Source organism: Coffea eugenioides, chromosome 10 (assembly GCF_003713205.1).
Source record: "Coffea eugenioides isolate CCC68of chromosome 10, Ceug_1.0, whole genome shotgun sequence".
NCBI lineage: Eukaryota > Viridiplantae > Streptophyta > Magnoliopsida > Gentianales > Rubiaceae > Coffea > Coffea eugenioides.
The window spans coordinates 11,005,340-11,025,666 of record NC_040044.1 but is presented as its reverse complement, the minus strand read 5'-3'; the positions used below and the strand labels follow the sequence as shown (position 1 = coordinate 11,025,666).

Genomic DNA, 20,327 nt, shown 5'->3' with positions numbered 1-20,327 from the left:
GAAAGATTTTTTTAGTGGAAATTCTTCTTCGACAACTGGTACGCGACTCAAGTGATCCGCCATCAGATTTTCTGCTCCTCTTTTATCTCTGATTTCCAGGTCAAATTCCTGTAGGAATAGTATCCATCGTATCAACCACGGCTTTGCATCTTTCTTTGTCATCATGTATCTCAGAGCTGAATGATCAGATATACAATGTCTTTAATTCCTAATAAATATGACCTATATTTTTCTAAAGCAAAAATAACTGCTAAAAGTTTCTTCTCTGTGATGGAGTAATTCGATTGAACTCCGTTCAAAGCCCTTGATGCGTAGTAGATGGCATGGGCTGCTTTTCCTACTCTCTGCCCCAATACTACTCCCACTGCATGATCACTGGCATCGTACATGATCTCAAAAGGTAGATTCTAGTCAGGTAGTTGGATGACCAGTGGTGATATCAATAACTCCTTTAATGTGTCGAATGCTCTCTCATACTTGTCATCGAACTCGAATGCTACATTTTTTTGTAAGAGTTTGAACAGAAGGGCTCCAATTTTCGAGAAATTTTTGATGAACCTTCGGTAGAAACCTGCATGTCCAAGAAAAGAGCGCACTTCCCGCACACTCGCGAGGTAAGTTAAAGCAGATATAATGTCTATTTTAGGTTGATCAACCTCAATACCCTTAGAGGAAAATAGAGTAATTCAATTGAGCTCCATTCAAAACCCTTGATGCGTAATAGATGGCATGGGCTGCTTTTTCTATTCTCTGCCCCAACACTGCTCCCACTGCATGATGACTGGCATCACACATGATCTCAAATGGGAGATTTCAGGCAGGAGGTTGGATGGTCGGTGGTAAGGTCAATAACCCCTTTAACTTGTCGAATGCTCTCTCACAATTGACATCGAACTCGAAGGCCACATCTTTCTGTAAGAGTTTGAACTGAGGAACTCCAATCTTCGAAAAATCCTTGATGAACCTTCGGTAGAAACTTGCATGTCCAAGAAAAGAATGCACTTCCCGCACACTCGCTGGGTAAAATAAAGCAGATATAATGTCTATTTTAACCTGATCGGCCTCAATACCCTTAGAGGATATTACATGACCTAGAACTATCCCGTACTCAATCATAAAATGATATTTTTCCCAGTTAAGTACGAGATTAGTTTCTATACATCTCAACAAGATCAATTTCAGGTTATCTAGACAATTATTGAAACTATCACCATATACACTAAAGTCGTCCATGAAAACCTCAATAATTTTCTCTACATATTCTGAAAAATGCTCATTATACATTTCTGAAATGTCATAGGGACATTGTACAATCCGAAAGGCATTCGCCTGTATGCAAAAGTTTCAAACAAGCACGTGAATGTGGTCTTCTCTTGATCCTCTGGTGCGATTGCGATTTGAAAATACCCTTAAAATCCATCCAAAAAATAGTAGTAAACTCGACAAGCTAACCGCTCAATCATTTGGTCAATAAAAGGAAGGGGAAAATGGTCATTTTTTGTGATAGCGTTTAATTTTCGGTAGTCGATACACTGCCGCCATCCGGTGGATTTGCACACTGATATGAGCTCACCCTTCTAGTTGGCCTCTACTGTCACTCTTGCCTTCTTTGGGACTACCCGTACCGGGTTCACTCATGGGCTGTCTGATATTGCGTATATGATTCCCACATCTAGCAACTTTGGTATTTCTTTTTTCACCACTTCCATCATGAGGGAATTGAGCCTTCTTTGAACTTGCCGTACAGGTTTGACATTTTCTTCGAGCCTTATTCGGTGCTTACACACAGAGGGGTTGATTTCCTTAATGTCGGCGATGGTCCATCCTATTGCCTGCTTATGCTCTCTAAGAATTCGGATTAACTTGTCTTCTTAGATTTTCGACAATCCAGCAGAGACAATCATCGGAAGTGTTTCCTTCTCGCCCAAATATGCATATTTCAAGTGTTCGACAGAGACTTTAATTCTAGCACAGGTGCCTGCACCACAGATGATAGTACCCTTTAGTGAGATTCGGGTATGAAATGGGTGTGAACTCATACCTTGTCATCGTGGTTGGCAACGATTGCAACATCCCAATCGTACACTTTAGATCTTCAGTCAATTCTACTTCACAAGTTGTTTCCAACTCAAGGTGCTTGGTTAAAGTAACTTCTAACTCATCCCTACCAATAATTTCAAACACTTTCTGCACCGTAAAATTAATATCACTCACAGAAAAAATAGAGCTAAAATTAGAGTTTGAGGGGTATTTCATGATCTCAAAAATATTGAAATGAACAATTTCTCCATCAAATTTCATGGACAAGGTACCCTTATTAACATCAATTTTTGTTTGGGTTGTGATAAAAAAGGATCTACCTAACAATAAAAGTGAGGAGTCGGGGAAATGATCATCATCTATGTCAAGTACATAAAAATCAGTTGGAAATACTAATTTATTAATTTTAACGAACACATCTTCAACCAACCCATCAGGACATGCATTCGTTCGGTCAATTCATTGAATTATTAGCCCAGTTTCTTTTAACAGACTTAGGTTCAAAGAAGCATAGGTAGATTTAGGTATTATATTGGTTGATGCTCCTAAGTACAACATGATATTTCTAATCAAAGTATTACCTATCCTACAGGCGATAGTAAACATACCTGAATCCCCCGCATTTCGGTGGGAGGTTCCTCTGTAGAACTGCTAATACGTTCTCCCCCACAATAACTCTTTCGTCTCTCTTCAGCCTTCTTCGGTTGACGCACAAATCCTTGCATATTTTGGCACTTATTTGGTTGCATCTAGTAGGAAAATATTGATCTCTACCTTACTGAATGCCTTCAAAATCTCTTTCTTCTTGTCCTGTTTCTTCAATCTTTCCAACCTGGTAGGAAAAGGAGGCGAGTTAGTTTTAAGTTCAATGATTGGGTCATGGAGTATCACTGGATTTTTGTTGTTTTCGTCCTCCTCTTCAAGCTCTTTCTCGATCATTTCTTCACCCTTGTCCTTTGAAACCACGAGTTCGGGTCCCTGAATTTCCTTCTCATTCCTTAAGGTCATTGTACTTACGTTCTTCGGGTTCAATTCAGGTTGAGACGGCAACTTTTTGTAAACTTGAAATTCCAGATGGTTGATTGATATTGCCATCTGATTCATCTGAATCTGCATTGCTTGCATCTGTCCCATTTGATTCTTTAGACTTTGTAAATCAAATTCCATTTTTTGTTGAAATTGCGTGTTACTAATAATTAATTGTTTCATCATTTCTTCTAAAAACGGACGGACTTGAGTTTGGAGGAGGTGATGGCGGTCGAAATTGATATTGTTGTTGATACCCTTGCTGTTTATTTTGTACAAAATTTGATTGTCTATTTTCTCCATAGTTGAGGTTAGGGTGATCTCTCTTATCCAGCTTGTACGTGTTTGAATACGGATCATATGATTTTTTTTGGTGCGGGCGCGTGACTAGTCATGTTTACTTGCTCCGCACTTTCTTCTTGAATCATTGGGCACATCTCTGTAGAATGATCCATGAAGATACAAATCTCACACACCCTGGCTTGTGATACATTTCCTACAGTCAATTGTCTAACAAAATATGTCAATTCGGATAACTGTTGTTGGATAGAGGATGTTTCTACCTCATTCACTCTAGATATCGAGACATCCTCCTTTGTACCGAACTGCTGCGAGTTCTCGGCCATCCTTTCCATCAACTCCCATGCTTCTCGAGGAGTATTGTTTACCAACGCCCCACCACTTGCATCATCAATAATGCTCCTGTCTTTGAAAAGTAGCACCTTGTAAAAGTACTAGATGAGCAATTGCTCGCTTATTTAGTGTTGAGACCATTTGATGCATAATTTCTTGAATCTCTCCCAATAATCATAGACCGACTCTCCTGGATATTACTTGATACAACATATCTCCTTCCTCAGATTCGCATCTCGAGACGCAGGAAAATATTTTTTCAAGAATTTTTTCTTCAACTGCTCCCAAGTGGTAATACTACTTGGAGGTCAGTAATACAGCCAATCTTTTACCGAGTCTTTGAGAGAGAAGGGAAATGTCCTCATTTTTATCTGTTCTTCGTAATTCTTGGGAGTTTCATACTGTTGCAAACAACATCAAATTCTTGCAAGTGCTTATAAGGCTCCTCACCTGGTAAACCATGAAAAAATGGTAAAAGATGAATTAGGCCAGATTTCAACTCAAATGAGGTGTTATCATTTAAATTCGAAAAAGTAATGTATAAGGGCTGCTGATTTAAATTAGGAGTAGCCAACTCCTTTAATGTCTGTGCATTAGCCATCGTGATTTCTTTTTGATCCGAATCACTCAAAATATCACCAAGCAAACTTGTTGATTCAACTCCTGGATCAAGTCTCTGAGATGCAGCACTAGATTGTTCTTCTCTAAGCTGTCTAGTTTCCTTTCGCGTTCGGCGTGCGGTCTTTTCTACTTCAGGATCGAAAATTAATTTATTTGTACGAGAAGAACGAGACATAAATTAGAAAAATATCAAAACATTAAAACGAAAATAAACTTAAAAAAAATAAATTAACTAACGCCAGTCCCCAACAACGGCATAAAAAATTGACAGGTTGTCGAGCCTGTGCAATAATAAATACCTATTCAAACAAATATAATTTCTATAGATAGTGATAAGTAGGGTTGAATCCACAGGGATTGGAGATATTTGTTTCTTTTGAAATTCAAACTAACAAAGGTGGATTTTTTATAAAAATGGTAATAATTAAACGGTTCAAATAAAAATAAATAGCTAACTAAAACTTAAGTGACAAATTATTAGAACCAAATTAATAATAACTAAACTCTAGCCAAGAAATAATTTCAACAATGATTCACCTAATTGATTATCGATGCAAAGGTAATTCTAATTATTAACTAATAAATAAGTTATAATTGTCAAACAAGCGATGATAGTCAACTCCTCCTTACTGTGCTGGTGATTAAGGTATGACCATTAATCACTACTCTAATCGAGATATAATTTTAGGTACGACTGTAAGATTTAATTTTCCAATTGCCTTACGTATTAGAGGAACCCTATTCTAACCAAATAACATACTACCGGGATTATTTTAGACTACCTCGCGTATTCTCCTAATACAAATCCAATCATTCCAATCATACCAGTTGCAACTATTTTAGAGTAATTAAACAATTACGGATTTAACGCTCTAATTGACATTAGGTTGCTAAATTAATTTAACGTCTGAACCCAAGATACTCAATTAATAAAACCACCATAGGCACTAGAATCAGAGAACATGCAAATCCAATAAATAAGAGGAATAAATAAAATTAATTCGATCTCACAATTTTTAAAAGAATCAAAGCCTCCGTTGTTCCTTGACTAGAAAAAGAGATTTAGTTCATCTCTGTTGGAACAATTTCACGCAAAATTGCAGAAATAATTGTTAAGTGCATCGTTCTCAATTGAGATGATTGAATTCGATGGAATAAGAACAATTAAAAACTACAAAGTCAAAAGAATGACTAATGTTTTTTTTTTCTTGGGATAGTCATACGATGGAATCAGCAAGATAGGAAAAATAGCCAAAAAACCCCAAAGCTAGATTCCTTCTCTCTTGCCCCTCCCTAGGTTAGTTCTTCTGGTAGCAAGCGCCTCTTCAGGCCACGCTTACCAGGTTCCGAGTCTTGCCTGGGGCTACCGTGTTCGAGGGGGTAGGGCCTCCCCTTTCGGGTCATAGGGGGATTAGTCGGGTCGAATGCCCGGATACCCCCTGTGTTTGAAAAAAAAATAGATTCCTTCTCTCCTGCTTGTGGCAGCCAGTTCTCCAAAAAAAGGCTAAGTGTAGTCTCCTAGTCTCAATTGACTTCCTCTTTTTGAAAAGCTACCAAAACAAAAGAAAAGCGAAGAGTCCCAAAACAATAGCTCCTAGTCTACCGTCTTTTGACCATCAGATAAGGAAACAATTCTAACTTGATCTCTGTTGGCTTGTCAAACCAGCAAAAAAAAAAAGTTCCTACTCTAAAATATGAATTCGAGTGTAGCGGTGAGTAGGGTCGTATCCACAGGGACTGGGTGATCTATTTCTTTGTGAAAAATGGGGGATTAAGAGAAATTAACTAAATAGCTCACTTAAATAAAAATAAAGACAGCATCACAAAATTGAATAAAACTAAACCAATGAAAGACAATACTCTAGTCGAAGGTCTAATTTCCACTTTGGTTCATTTAACTGATCATCGATGCAAGGGTGAAATCACTTATTCATAAATAAACTGGTTGTGGTTGTCAACACGCTCTGACAACCTGCCTCTCCTTACTGTTTCGATAACCACAACACGCTCTGTGGCTATTTCTCTTGCCAATTAAGCAACCCTAAACAAGCTCTTAGGATTTAACCTATTGACAACATTAATAATTAGAAAAGCTACCAATTCTAACCAACAAACACACACGCTCGGTTCATTTAATTTAGATTATATATTCCCGTGACATAAATTTGAAAGTCTCTTTTACAATCAAATTATATCACTCGCCACAAATACTAAAACTATCAAACAATTACGGATTTGATATTTCAGATGGCAATAGACTATTTCAACCATTAAATATTGATCAGGTATTTAACTGTAAAAAATAATCATAATCATGAATGAACAGAGAATTTATAAATACTCATAAATAAATGAAACAAACAAATCAAATTAGATCTCACAGTATTGTCGAACCAAAGTTTCAATTATCCTTCAACTGGAAAAGAAACTAGCCGCTCCTCCCGGTAGATTCGCGGCCACAAAATACTAGGGTTTATTATAGAGAAAAAGAGGAAAAAGGAATCAGAGATAGAGAAAGAATGAGAGATGCCCAGCTGAAGGCTTACGTCCCCCCTTTTAACTAACGTGTGTTCCAACCCAAAGAAAAACGTTTCCCTTTAGGAAACTAATTAGAATCCCACTTCACATATGCTTCTTCCAATAAAGAAAGGATTAAGACTCCTATTCAACTCACACTACTAGATAGAAACAATAGATTGTCTATTTCTAAAGATATCCACGGACTTCCCATATGCTAGCAAAGATTCAAATGGTGACCCGCTTCAACTCCCGTAAGCATGGATTTCTCATCGAGTGAAGACGTGGTCACGCCCTATACAGTGTTGTCTTCTGGAAATTCGGCTTTTAATGCACCTTTTACTCAATTCTCACCAACAATTCCTAAAAGCAACACCCAAAATCAAATATGAGTGAAATTTATCGATTAACACCATATTTTAGCAAAATAAAGGGAAAAATATTCACCAATTATATGTACAATTAGCCACTTAACAATCTCCCCTTTTCCTACTACAACTCAAACTCTTTTATTTATTGCTATAGGAATTAATCCTGTGTATCTCATGTTCTCCGAGGACATATGGCCAGCAATTGCATCTGTTAGCAGACTTTGTGACCCCGTTTTGCAACTCTGGATGTCCCGTATCAATTAGCAAATGTAGCGAGGAATTTGCGCCTTTTTACCATATTTTATTCCAACTCCCTGCAATCAGCACAAATTCCCAAAAGTGAATAAAATCTGCCCAATAAACCACATTTGGTAAGATAATAGGAGAGAATTAATTATAAAATAAATGACGAAATTACGACCTATCACTAATGATTAGTTGTAAGATGTGATTTGACAAATGAGTTGATAACAATGTTGTTGAATTTAGAAACAAAGTCATCGTCAAGTTTTTCAATAACATGGTAATAGTTGAAGTCTACTTAATCACCCGTGACTTTTCAATGTTTTATGAATGTATATGTGAATTAAATTAAATTAAAAGATGCATTTTGTGGTGATTAAACATAACCTTTAACTTCCTGTAGAGCTGCCCTGTGATGTTTCAGACTTGAGCAATGGGGAATTGCATGGGTGGTTTGGTGCTCTACCATGTAAATGCCAAAAAGATTTGGCCATGCAGATCGGGGAAAAAGTTATCTTTGATGCATCTCGAACAATCAATTGAACTCAGCTAATTCTTTCTCCGTCTACATCTTGCTAAGTCCCATAAAAGCAGGAACTCCCCATATTGTTCGAGTCCGAGTATTACTACTCAAACACTTGACCAAGGAGAAATAGCTCATAATTGGTCAAATGTCGGCAATTTTTCTAACAAGACAGTCGTGTGCTTGTTAACAAGTTTTAACACGACCCGAATTTTAGTTCGTCATTATTGGATCAATCTGTTAGTGACACAAATGTATGCAGGGTTGGGTTGAGCCAACCCGAAAGTTGACACACTAACCCAATAAATTGCTGATTTTATGATAATAATTAAGCACTACAAAGGCCGTTTTGAGTATTTAGTAAAAACTAACCACGATCAAATTTGTCTTGAAGATTTCAATTAGAAGTTTTAAAAAACTCAAAAGTTTTATATCTTATCATATATAGACCTATTTGACCATGTTTCTAAAAGGTTGATTGGATCGCATTTCCTAGAGAATTTTTGGAGAAAAATTACTTTAGTACTTTTAGGAAGTGATGTATATAAGGTAAAAGGTGATTAAAAAATATGTAGAGGAACATTCACGGAAAATGGAGAAATTTTTCAAAAGAATAGCAATCCAAATAAGGCCTAATTTATAGCTTATATTATGCTTGGAGAGCTTTGTTATGTATTTTTTTAATGTTCTGAAAATTTAAATATTGCATTGACTATGTATTTCAAAAAATTTATGATGTGTTTTAATAACAACAATATTGAATCGATTACATGATCAAATGGGGGATTAAAATAAGTGATTAAAATACTAGACTCTTTCTAGCATAAATCAGTAAGTTGATTTAAATAATCCATCGTATCAAAAATATTTTAATCGTATAAGTCAACCCAACACAAAAGTCTAATAAGTTAGGTTAAGATTTGAGTTTCCTAATACAAACATGATAACGACATAACACCATCCATTGCCATCTCCACTTGAAAGTCGACAAAAGAGGCGGCTATGGGTTGCTTGACGTACATCATATTTCTTAATACATCAGTGTGTAATTTACTAACATCCTTAAATTATGAATTGATTCAATCAAATCTTCAGTATTTGAGTTTTAAGTAATCCTAATGACCGTAGAGAGTGTGGAAAAATTAATACCTAATTTACTAGATGCAATCTCAATTCCTTTATTCTTATCTCAATTCCTTGAAGTTTCAAATAAGCCTCATCTCCAATCTTTGAAAGTTTCAATTATTATTTTGCAGCATGTACTTCGATTAGTATTACAATGGACCGAACCCTCTCAAGATTAATCCCGGTGCAACGAACAGGGTTTAAAACTAGTTAAACTAAGAAAGAGAATAATGGGTTCCTTTAATATACTGAACTAATTAACATGATGTTAAAAAAAATGATTTCCAGTATATGGGAAAATATTTGGAATTAACCAAAAATAAACTGGAAAAAATTCGGGCAGTCAACTACAGGCAGGAAAACTGCAAGATGTATGGTATATGTAGCCTTCCAACTATAAGCACTTCTATCATTTCTAGTTCAAAGACCCAAACTAATGTGTTACATAAACTGATTACCATTTTAGTTAATTGTTTACAGCTTTTAATTTGGAATTTAAGCTACCACATGTTGGAGGAATTCATTTGGGAGAATATTGTTTATTGAATTCTTGATTTGTACAACAGCACAATGCCTATATATAGGCTTTGTAAAATGAACCTCAACATTTAAAATCAATGAATCTAGATTAATATTATACAAGGTAAGATTTTAATTAATGCTAATGAGCAGTAATTGATATAAAAGAATAATTTTAAAATAACATCTCCTCAAACTCAAGATGTTTGCAAGGAAACCAACTCCAGTTTGCACATGAGATCATTTGGGAGAAAATTATATAAGGAAAGGTCCTAATTGATGCTAATGAACAGTAATTGATATAACAGAATGTTTTACATTAACACCACAAGTGACCATACCTAATTAAAATTCCTATGGGTTTAAAATCTATATCATTTTAATTGTATATAGCTAAGCTGGTATCAAGCCTTAAACTTCCTGTATGTATCTTTTCTTATCGTATAAAAAGGCAAAGAGAATATTTATTGCTTTAGTTGAACTACTTCTTTTCTTATAGTAGAAAATGGCAAACAGGATATTTATTGCTTTAGTTGAACTACTAAGAAAGACTTTCGAGCATCTCTTATCCTTAACGTAAGTGCATATATGATTTTCAAGAAAGAGGAACAGAAGTTTCTGTATTTCCAAAAACCAGGTCATGAAAAAAGATCACCGAACAACTTTGGATTTATAATGGGTAGAAGCGCATGAATATTAACTGCTTCACTACTAGAAACAATTAATAAGGTTTGACTAGGTGATATGGAAAATTACAATGGCTTGGGATACTACATTTTATCACAAAACCTTTTTGAGTTTGGATCAAATTAATGCTCTAATTTATTATTGCATATCCGACTAAGTTTATTTAGTTAGAGGATTCGAATCAATTCAAACTTTTATTTAACAAAAAAAATTTTTTGTTAGAGGATCTAAATCTGAAAAAGATAAGATTGAATTTCTGGCTGCTTCTCATAGCTAATTCTCTATTATTTTCCCCACTATTCTTCCCGGGTATTATTTTCACTTAACAGTTAAAAAGTATGGAAGGTTAAAAAAAAAGCACCAAATCATTCACAGGCGACAATTGATTGCAAAAAACGAAGAGGAAATAGAGTGGTACATTTAAAATTTTTTTTTTGAGCGGCTTAAATAAAATTATACCTGTTTTCAATAGTACTCTGTTTTCAATAATAAAATTATACCTGTTTTCGATAATATCCCTCAAAAATAATGTAAAATTAAGCATCAATCAGGGCTCTCTAAGGAGTACCTATTGGAAGACCTGACGAGGATTCAAGAATTACATCACGAACTTGTCAAACTTTTTGTCGTTAAAGTAGAACTCTAATCAGGAAATTAACACTGATAGGGGACCCTTCCAATTAGTATATACCTTTATTGCTCCCATAAAAATCGAGTGGCAAGAAATCTAAAATTTCTGCCCAAACCAATTTAATTAAAAGAAGCTAAAGTGCCAATGGAAGTATAACATTTTCACAGTAAGGGACCAGCCATGGAGAAAAATGATCGGATTAGTACAACATTGAGAAAAAAAATGATTCCAGAAAAGTATAGAGAGAAAAAAAAGAAAGTTCAGCTAAGAGCCTCGGCTAGATAAATGCATGTACCAAGTTGTTGAGAAAAGATTCATCTTACCGACTTAATATTTAAGTATTAAAAAGCCACCGACCTAACCTGTAGACCTAGTTTCAGTCAGGTGTAATTTTCTTCATGTGAGAGAGATAAACTTGGCGAATTGTCGAATGAAATATGCCTATATATAGTTTCAAATCTTTGCCCAAATTCCTCGAACCATCAACCGAAGAGTTAGCACAAGAAATACTAGATCTCATCCACAATTACCATGGGAGCTCCGTTCCTGATAACCATAGCGGCAATGGCACTACTTTCATCCCTTGCCATCGCTTCTGATCCTAGCCCTCTGCAGGATTTTTGTGTTGCAATCAATGATTCCAAAGCTGCTGGTAATTCCTTCTAATTAGCAGAAAATGTAGCGAAAAATGTTTCTTTATTCTAAGTACGATTTTTGTGTCCTGTCATGTTTGCCTTGACATATAAGTTATCTCTTTCTTTATTTAATTTTTCACTACATTGTGCATGATACCTAGTAAGACATGCAAAAAGCAATGTGGGTTCGTTTTCTCCGCATTATCACATTATTAACTACTAGTTTTTTGAATGCAGTGTTTGTGAACGGAAAGATTTGTAAGGATCCAAAGGTTGTGAATGCCAACGATTTCTTCTTCCAGGGATTCAACATACCTGGAAATACAAACAATCAAGTGGGTTCTAATGTCACTCGTGTGCTTGTCAACAATCTGCCAGGGCTCAACACTTTCGGAATTTCCCTAGCTCATATCGACTTCGCTCCTTATGGTGTAAACACACCCCATACTCATCCGCGTGCAACCGAGGTCATATTTGCGGTAGAGGGCACTCTGGCTGCTAGTTTCGTCACTTCAAATCCACCAAATAACATGAAAAATCGCCTTTTTACCAAAGTCTTGAATCCAGGAGATGTTTTTGTGTTCCCACAAGGTCTGGTTCACTTCATACAAAATCTTGGGAAGACAAAGGCTCTTGCATTTTCCGGTTTTAGCAGCCAAAATCCAGGGTGAATTCTTAGTTTGTGATGGAAAAAAAAAAGAATTCTACAACGAGGGCGGTTTTTGGAGTTGTTTCTACAAATGGGGGTCTTCGCATTTTGAAAATGCGAGCTCACTGAGCTCGCATTCTGAAAATGCGAGCTCAATGCGAGCTCGCATTCCGGGAATGCGAGCTCAGTGCGAGCTCGATGAGCTCGCACTATTCAGCGCCAAGACCCCATTTCGAAAAAAAAAAGACAAAAGTGAGTGGGAGAAGCAGAACAAAGAAAGAGCTGGTTGAATAGCTGTCGAACAGCAAAACAAAGAATTCGGAATTGTTGAATAGCAAAACAAAGAAAACAGAGCTGGTTTCTGCACATCGAAGCATCCAAAGACCGGAGCAGACCGGAGCATCCAAAGACTGGTTTCGCGTTTGCCGCTTCCCAAAATTTGCCAGCATTGCCGTCCCATTGCTACTGTCAAACAGCATAAAGGTTAGGCTTTTGCACTTGCAATGGCTCACATATAGCATTTTAAGTTTAATGAATACTTGAATACTTTCATCCAAGGGCAGGTTCAGATTTGTTGTGAAATTTGGGTGTAAATGTGATGTGGGTTGTGCTTATTTTTGCAATTTTTGTGGTGAATTTGAGGAAATACGTTATATTTTTCGAATTCGGGCAATTTTTCTGTTTCCAATTTGTTGCAGTTTATTTGCAGTTTCTGCAATTAGTGCAGAAAAAGCATGATTCGAGCTCAGATACGACTAAAGGCAGAAGGATCCGACCTCGGATCCTTATGATACGAGGTCGGATCCATAGTTGTTAACTCAGATCCGAGGGCTCGTCTAATCATCTGTTGAGAAGGATCCGAACCCTGTTGGATCCGAGGGATGCCATAAATAATCCGAGCTCGGATCTTCGCATTTCATAATGATAAATGCGAGGTGTGGTTTTATTTTTTGTTAAAATTTTTTGTGGATTTCGTCGTGTGAAAATTCGAACTCCGTGAGTTCGCATTTGCTGAATGCGAAGACCCTTTGGATGTAATCCCATGCTCAAAATGCCCCATTTGTAGAATTCTTTTAAAATTCATCAGATTTTTTTTTAAAAATCTATTTATCGACCCTATTACTTTTGGTCGAAACACTATGTACATTGGATATTGTATGTTTTGCAATTGGAGCTTTGAGACTTTATTGACATTATGTAGTTTATAGATTGGAGCTTTTGAATTTCATGGATATTTGAATTGTTTGACAGGGAGTTTGAGGCCATTTATAGGGGAGACTATGTCGAAATTTTTGTAGATCTTTCTTTGTGAGGGTAACTCACTATTAGGTTATTTATTTTATATTACAACTACCGTTTCTTATGCATAAGGCTTAATTCAGATTTGATACAAGCCATTAGCTAATTTATGTTATATTACAACTATTGGATGTTTGTCGACAAGTTGAAATAGTATAGTTTGTTAAATTTTATTTTTGTAGAAAAGGGCGTTAGAATATGAAATACGGATTTATTTTAAGGCTAATTGATGGATTGAAAGTCAATGACCAACCTTGAAAGTCAATTGACGGATTTATTTTTTGTAGTTGGCAAAATCTATAATGCTACAAAAGTGGCAAAATCTGCTACAGGGAAAAACAACATTAATTTTGTAAGATTCATAGCTAGAATATCACATCATTGTGAATGTGGATCTTGTTATGCGGTGTGAATGTGGAGCCCAAATATATATAACTTCTAAATACATTTCTTACGCTTGTACTTTGAAAATTATAGGGTCTCTTGACAATATGTAGTGTGGCAAATGTGATTACTACTTCATCGGGTTCCCTTTTCGGATTGGTTGGCAGGGAATTTTAGTCTAATTTTAGGGGAGACTCTGTCCAAATTTTCTAAAAATTGCGTTCGGAGTTTTAGGCTATTGCTATCGTTATTTATAGCATATTTCATACCTGTTTTCAATTTTTTCATAAACATCTGGATCGAAATTAATCTATATAATAGTTCCAATTTCGACCTACAGTCCATCCTCTTTCATTTGTTTGGACCCTTGGACTACTAATTCTAATATATTGTCCCCAAAATAGGGATTCATTTTACAAACATGTCTGTAGAAAGACCTCTGCAGGTAAACCTATACTGGGGAGGACAAATACATTACGAGGGTGACTTTATTTGTTATTTGCCTCGTACTTCCAACCGGACATTCACTTTGAGGCATAGAATTGGATACGGGGAGTTGGTTGATAGGATTTACCACTATATTGGGGTCGATAAAGGGATGTTCAAGCTGAAATTGTTTCTTCGTCAACCGTTGGAGAGTTCCAAATATACTGTTTCCGCAGTGGTGGATGATGAAACTCTTGATGTAATGTACGATCTTTGGATCGAAAGAGTTTCATACATGGCGGAAATTTATATCGAGAAGGAAGAAATCGTCCAAATGCCTGTAGTTAATAGCGTATTCACTGGACCAATAGGTAATGTTGGTCCAATGATGTCGCTTGTACATGCATTCATGGATCCAACAAAGTTTAATTTCGGTTCTAGTTCAGTCGTTCCAGAGACTTCATCGGCATGTCACTATATGCATGATGATCGATCTATGAATTCATTAGAACCAAGGCTCACATCAGGGTCCATGGGTGCCCAGGAATATTTTCATGGCCTGGATTCGATTCCAAGTTTTGGAGATCCAGGTCCATCATGCCATATTTCTCCAAATGGGATCGAGTCTAACCCTGGGCAAGGTTGTCGCAGTTCAGCTGAAGATGATGTATATGCTAGTATACATGATAGGCTCCTTGGCTCTCTTGAAGATGATCTGGAAGAAGATGACCCGGAAGTTGATGCGGAAGAGGTTGAAGAGTCGGAGTCGCAAGATGTGTCTGGTAGTGACTCGGATGATGAGCATGAAGGTGGGAGTTTAACAGTAAATCTCGATATGTTCCACTTGGACAAACGCAATAGCACAGCTGGCAGCTCTGCATATGTGCCAAGAGGAATGGCATTTTTCTCCGATCTTGGGAACATAGATGATGATGATATAGAAGAGGAGGATGGATTGGAGCGTATTGTAACATTCAGTGAGGAGAATAATAATATACGTCTTCATATGAGATTTGAGAGTAAGCAGCAGCTCAGCCGAGCAATTAGAATGTGGTCCATCAATCACAATAGGGAGTTCAGAGTTATTGAGAGTAAGAGTAACACGTGGTTTGCTAAATGCAAGTCATCAATTGAAAGAACTCCTTCCACTTCAACCGCGCCATCGTATCCACCATGCGACTGGTGTGTTAGAGCCGTAAAGAAAAAGACTCATGGAATGTGGCAAATTACAAAGTGGGTCAATGACCATAACTGCTTGGGCGACATGATTAGAAATAACAATACAAACCTGACGGCTTCCGTTTTTTCAAGGCACATCTTCCGTAGCATTGAAGATGACCCTGGATTAAAGGTCAAGAACATACTAAGTTCCGTTAAAGAAAACTTGAAGGTTGATGTGTCTTACAAAAAAGCCTGGTATGCCAGACGTAAAGCAATTGGGCTTGTGTTTGGATCTTGGGAAGCGAATTTTGCCGAACTACCATAGTATCTCGATGCCCTGGTGCAATCCAATCCAGGCACCGTGGTGGAGTGGTCGCATCATTCGGATAGTTCGGATCGAGTTAAGACCTTTAAGTATGTATTCTGGGCATTTGGACCGGCTATTGAAGCATTCCACATGTGTAGGCCGGTTATATGCGTTGATGGCACTCATTTGCGTGGCGAATACAAGGGTAAACTCCTTGTTGCAGTCACGCAAGATGCGAACAACCAGATTCTGCCAATTGCTTATGCCATAGTTGATGAGGAGACGATTTCCAGTTGGTCGTGGTTTATGGAACAATTAAGATATAATGTGGCACTTGATCGACATCCTATCTGTGTCATTTCCGATCGCCACAATGGTATCATCTATACCATGACACACTTTGACTATTGGGAGGAACCTTTAGCCTACCATAGATTTTGCCTGCGACATGTTAGGAGCAATTTGATGACACACTTCAAAGGTTTACACCTTCGCAAGTTGTGTTGGGCAATGGGAAGGGCAAGACAATTACGCAAGTGGCGGATGTTCAGAAGAGAACTACGGAGTATGTTCCCAGATGCTTGGAATTATCTGTCAGTCATTAGTCCAGAAAAGTGGTGCCTAACACACGACGATAGCCGTCGTTGGGGTATTCTAACTACCAACATATCCAAAAGCTATAATAATGTCTTGCGCGGGGCACGGCATTTCCCAATCCGTGCATGCATTGACATGACATTTCATCGGACAGTTGTGTTATTTAAGACGAGAAGGGAAGATGCTTCACATTGTCGCAATCCTTTTCCCCCAAGGATATGGTGGCGTTTTAAAAATGCTGAGCGGAAGGCAGGCGACCATAGAGTCATTGAGTTCGATGGCCCATCAGGCGTATATAAGGTTATCACAGGGCGGCGTGTCGATGGTAAAGGAGGCAATACGCAAACCATCAGGAGAAGCATCGACTTCCACTCAGCCTCCGCCTCACACTGAACCACAAGCGGAAACTCAAGGGACGGAGGCACAACAGACTCTTCCTCCTCCGATTCCGCGACCACCTCCTCAACCGCGCTCCAAGTGGCAAGAGCTCCTAAATGCCATTTGTTGTATGGAGACGCGAGTTATCGAGCGCATTGACCAGACGGAGCGGATGATGACCGAGCGACTCGACCGACATGATCGCCGTCTTTGTGCGATTGAGGATCATTTTCATATCCGCCGGTCCCCTACTCCTACACCTCATCAGGAGGAGGGCCATATTGGTATCTCACAGGGTCCTCATGGAGCCGAGGAGGCAGTAGACCCTCGTTCCCAGCAGCCATGATGCTCTTTAGCGGATTGGATCTTTTATTTCTTTATTTTTCTTTTCTTTTGTTAAGACAAACTTTGTAGATTTTATTTTTCTTTTAGTTGAATCATCTTGTGCTACCTATGGTGTTTGGTACCCTTGTTGTCTCATTTTGGACAGAAATTGGATGATTGTGATGATTAAGGGCTTCAAATTGCATCACCACCTATTTGAGTGGCTCTCATTGTATTTTTAAATGCATAATTTTAGTTGTCTATGGCTTGAAAATGTTGGTTTTGTATTTGAAAATATTGTCATAAGGTTAATTTTCTTGAATTTGAGGTTGTTGACAGGGAGTTTTGTCCATTTTTTAGGGGAAATTCTGTCAAAAATTGTATAAAATATTGTCAAAACTTTCAAGTTAATGGCCAAAATGTTCAATTTTGCCCATTTTTTTGAATTGCTTAAATGAGTGGATAAATGCATTATTTTTGTGAGATTGTGAGGGACATTCCATATGAAGTTCATGCACGAGCTGAAATCAATGTCAAGATAGTCCAGAGGATAAAGTGCATAAGAAATTAGGAGCAAAAATGAAGGAAAAACGAAAGAAGCGAAAAAACTGGAAATTTAATGGAACCGATCCGAGCCAGTTTCCGTCAGAGCTAGGACAGATCCGATCCCTCGTCTGTACTTCTGTAGGAGTGTATCCGAGGACAGAAGATCCGACCTCGGATCCATCATGGGAAGTCCTCGGATCCTAATGATCCGAGCTCAGATTTATATTCAACCTTCCGATCCGAGGCTCGGATCTGTCTCTCTCTACAGCAAGTGTCACACCTGTTTTTCTTTACCTTTCTCACAACTTTTCCAGCTATTTTGAGGGACAGAAATCGGTGGCACATGCTTCTGCAACAAAACAGAAGACCAAATGAGTTGTAGACAACTGGAAAATATCATATCTTTGATTCTGCTACTGACTACATTAGAGATACCACTCAGGGTTTGAGGCTTTTAGGATTCAGGATTTTACGGTTTCAGAGATCAAGAAATAGTGTTTTACGAGAATAGTACTTTCGGGTTTGACCGCCGTAGGATTTTAGTTTGACAATAGTGTGCCTTGATTAGGACTTTAGATTTTTAATGAAAATAGTAATCCTATCGTGCCGCAAAAATATTTTTTAATGGATATTAATAAACCCAACAACCTTGATTTAATGTTTTAGGGTTTACAAGGATTTGGTTTCTAAGATTTACGATTTAGTGTTTTACGGCTTTAGCACTTAGGGTTTTAGGGTTTTTGCTGCAGTATAACTTTGTCTTCATTATCGCTTTATATTTTTAATCAAAATAGTAATCCAGCCCAAATAATTGTAAGTTAGGTAAAACACGCAAGATTTAATCGCTAGATCTTTACTTTAATTTTTTTCCTTTTCCTTTTCAACTACCAAACAAATAACATGCACTTCATAAAAATAACTTATATAATTTTTTTTAAATAACATTGCGTTATGAAATTTCTAAAATTACAGTTGAAATTGTAACATATATTAATGACTATTAACTATTATATTCTTATAACTAATATTCATCGGTGTCAACAAATAAATACGATTCATTAATCACAAAGGAAAATTAGAATTTGATCAAAAAAATTTATTTGATACAAAAGGAAAAGCACTTAATATTTTATTCACAACAAATAGTCAACACCTTACATGTTAACAATTTCATTCTATTTTTACATTGATCTATAAAATAGAAAGAACATTGATCTATGAAATAGAAAGAACTATGCATGTGTACTTTTTTCACCATTTAAATGTATTATAATAAAATAACGTATTTTCAACCGTACAATTACCAATTTTTTTTATTATAAAAGAATTATGCATGTATAGTAAATTATATTAAAAAGATTATTGTTAATCTGATTTTGTTTTAGCACATATTTGATGACTTTAGCCACGTGCAAGTTTTAAAATAAAAAAAACATTATTCCTCTGCTAATTACAGATTTTTAAACAAAATTTCTCTAACCTTTCTCCAAAAAATAAGATTTTAGTAGAGATTTTAAAATAAGATTTTACTACCGACACCATTTTAGTAAAGGCAAATTCTACAAAACAAACAATATTTACATTTACTTTTATATTTTTTATGGAGCTCGTAAATATCATTTTAAATTTTTTTCCTAACATTTTTGAATTTAATTTTCTGAAAGTCATACTTATAAATGTGAAATCTAACAAAAAAGTTAAATACAATTTTTGGAGGTCACATTTAACAAATGCGAGCTATTTGCAAAATTTTAAATATTTGCAACATTTTAAAAAAAACATTTACGAGCTTTCTGGAAATAATTCCCTAGCTCTCAAAAAATAATAAAAAAAATAAAGAGGAGCTCGCATTCGCGGAATGCGAGCTCTTCTCTAACCTCGCATTCATGAAATGCGAGCTCACTGAGCTCGCATTTCACAAATGCGAAGACCCCCGGACGGAATGGTATGCCAAAATCACCCCTTTTGTAGAATTTTTTTTAAATTCATCACAAAATTAGAAATTTCTCCCAAAATCCAGGGGTCAATACTATTGCAAATGTAGTCTTTGGAACAGAGCCCCCCATTTCTCTAGGTGTTCTTACTAAGGCATTCCAAGTTGACAAGAAAGTCATTGACGCTCTTGAGGCACAGTTTTCTTGAGACAACTCGAAAGGATCCATGGATTCGTCCTAAATTATACTAGCATGACTTTTGTGCAATGTATGCACAGGGCATTGCGAAGATTGATATGATAATATCATAAAACTGTGTTATATGTGTGAGCATAAAGTGATATGTTATTAAATAAGTTAATCTCTCCTTTTTAGTTCAAGTTATTTTTGTTGAAATGGAAGAAAAAATGAAGATGACAGCATTAGAAAATAACGACCTTGGTGTGTTTTACTGATTCGACTTGATTTCGACATTGTTCGGGTAGAGGACTGAGTTAATAAAATTTGGCAAACGTAAATTAATCGGCATCAGATAAAAGAAGTTAGCTAAACACTATAGTTATCTCTTCTGTTTCTCAGTAAACATTTACTTAGGGTCTAACATGTCAAAATATTTTTGATACTTCTAAGGCAAGTGTATGTAAACAGGAATATATATTGCTTGTGCTTCTTCAAAGAAGGAACCGCCAAGAGTAGAAAAAGAGAAGCCCGCCTAGTGTCTGCCCACATCCTTCGTCCTGTGTCAAATTCC

General features: G+C 36.7%; 1 protein-coding gene across 1 annotated transcript; it reads left to right on the top strand.

Moving 5' to 3' along the window:
- The first annotated feature begins 11,462 nt into the window (after window positions 1-11,462).
- Window positions 11,463-19,942, top strand: LOC113749752 (germin-like protein subfamily 1 member 14). The gene is made up of 3 exons (XM_027293583.1): window positions 11,463-11,588; window positions 11,809-12,238; window positions 19,664-19,942. The coding sequence occupies exons 1-3, from the start codon at window positions 11,468-11,470 to the stop codon at window positions 19,782-19,784; spliced, it is 672 nt and encodes a 223-aa protein (XP_027149384.1). The 5' UTR covers window positions 11,463-11,467; the 3' UTR covers window positions 19,785-19,942.
- Window positions 19,943-20,327: the final 385 nt, after the last annotated feature.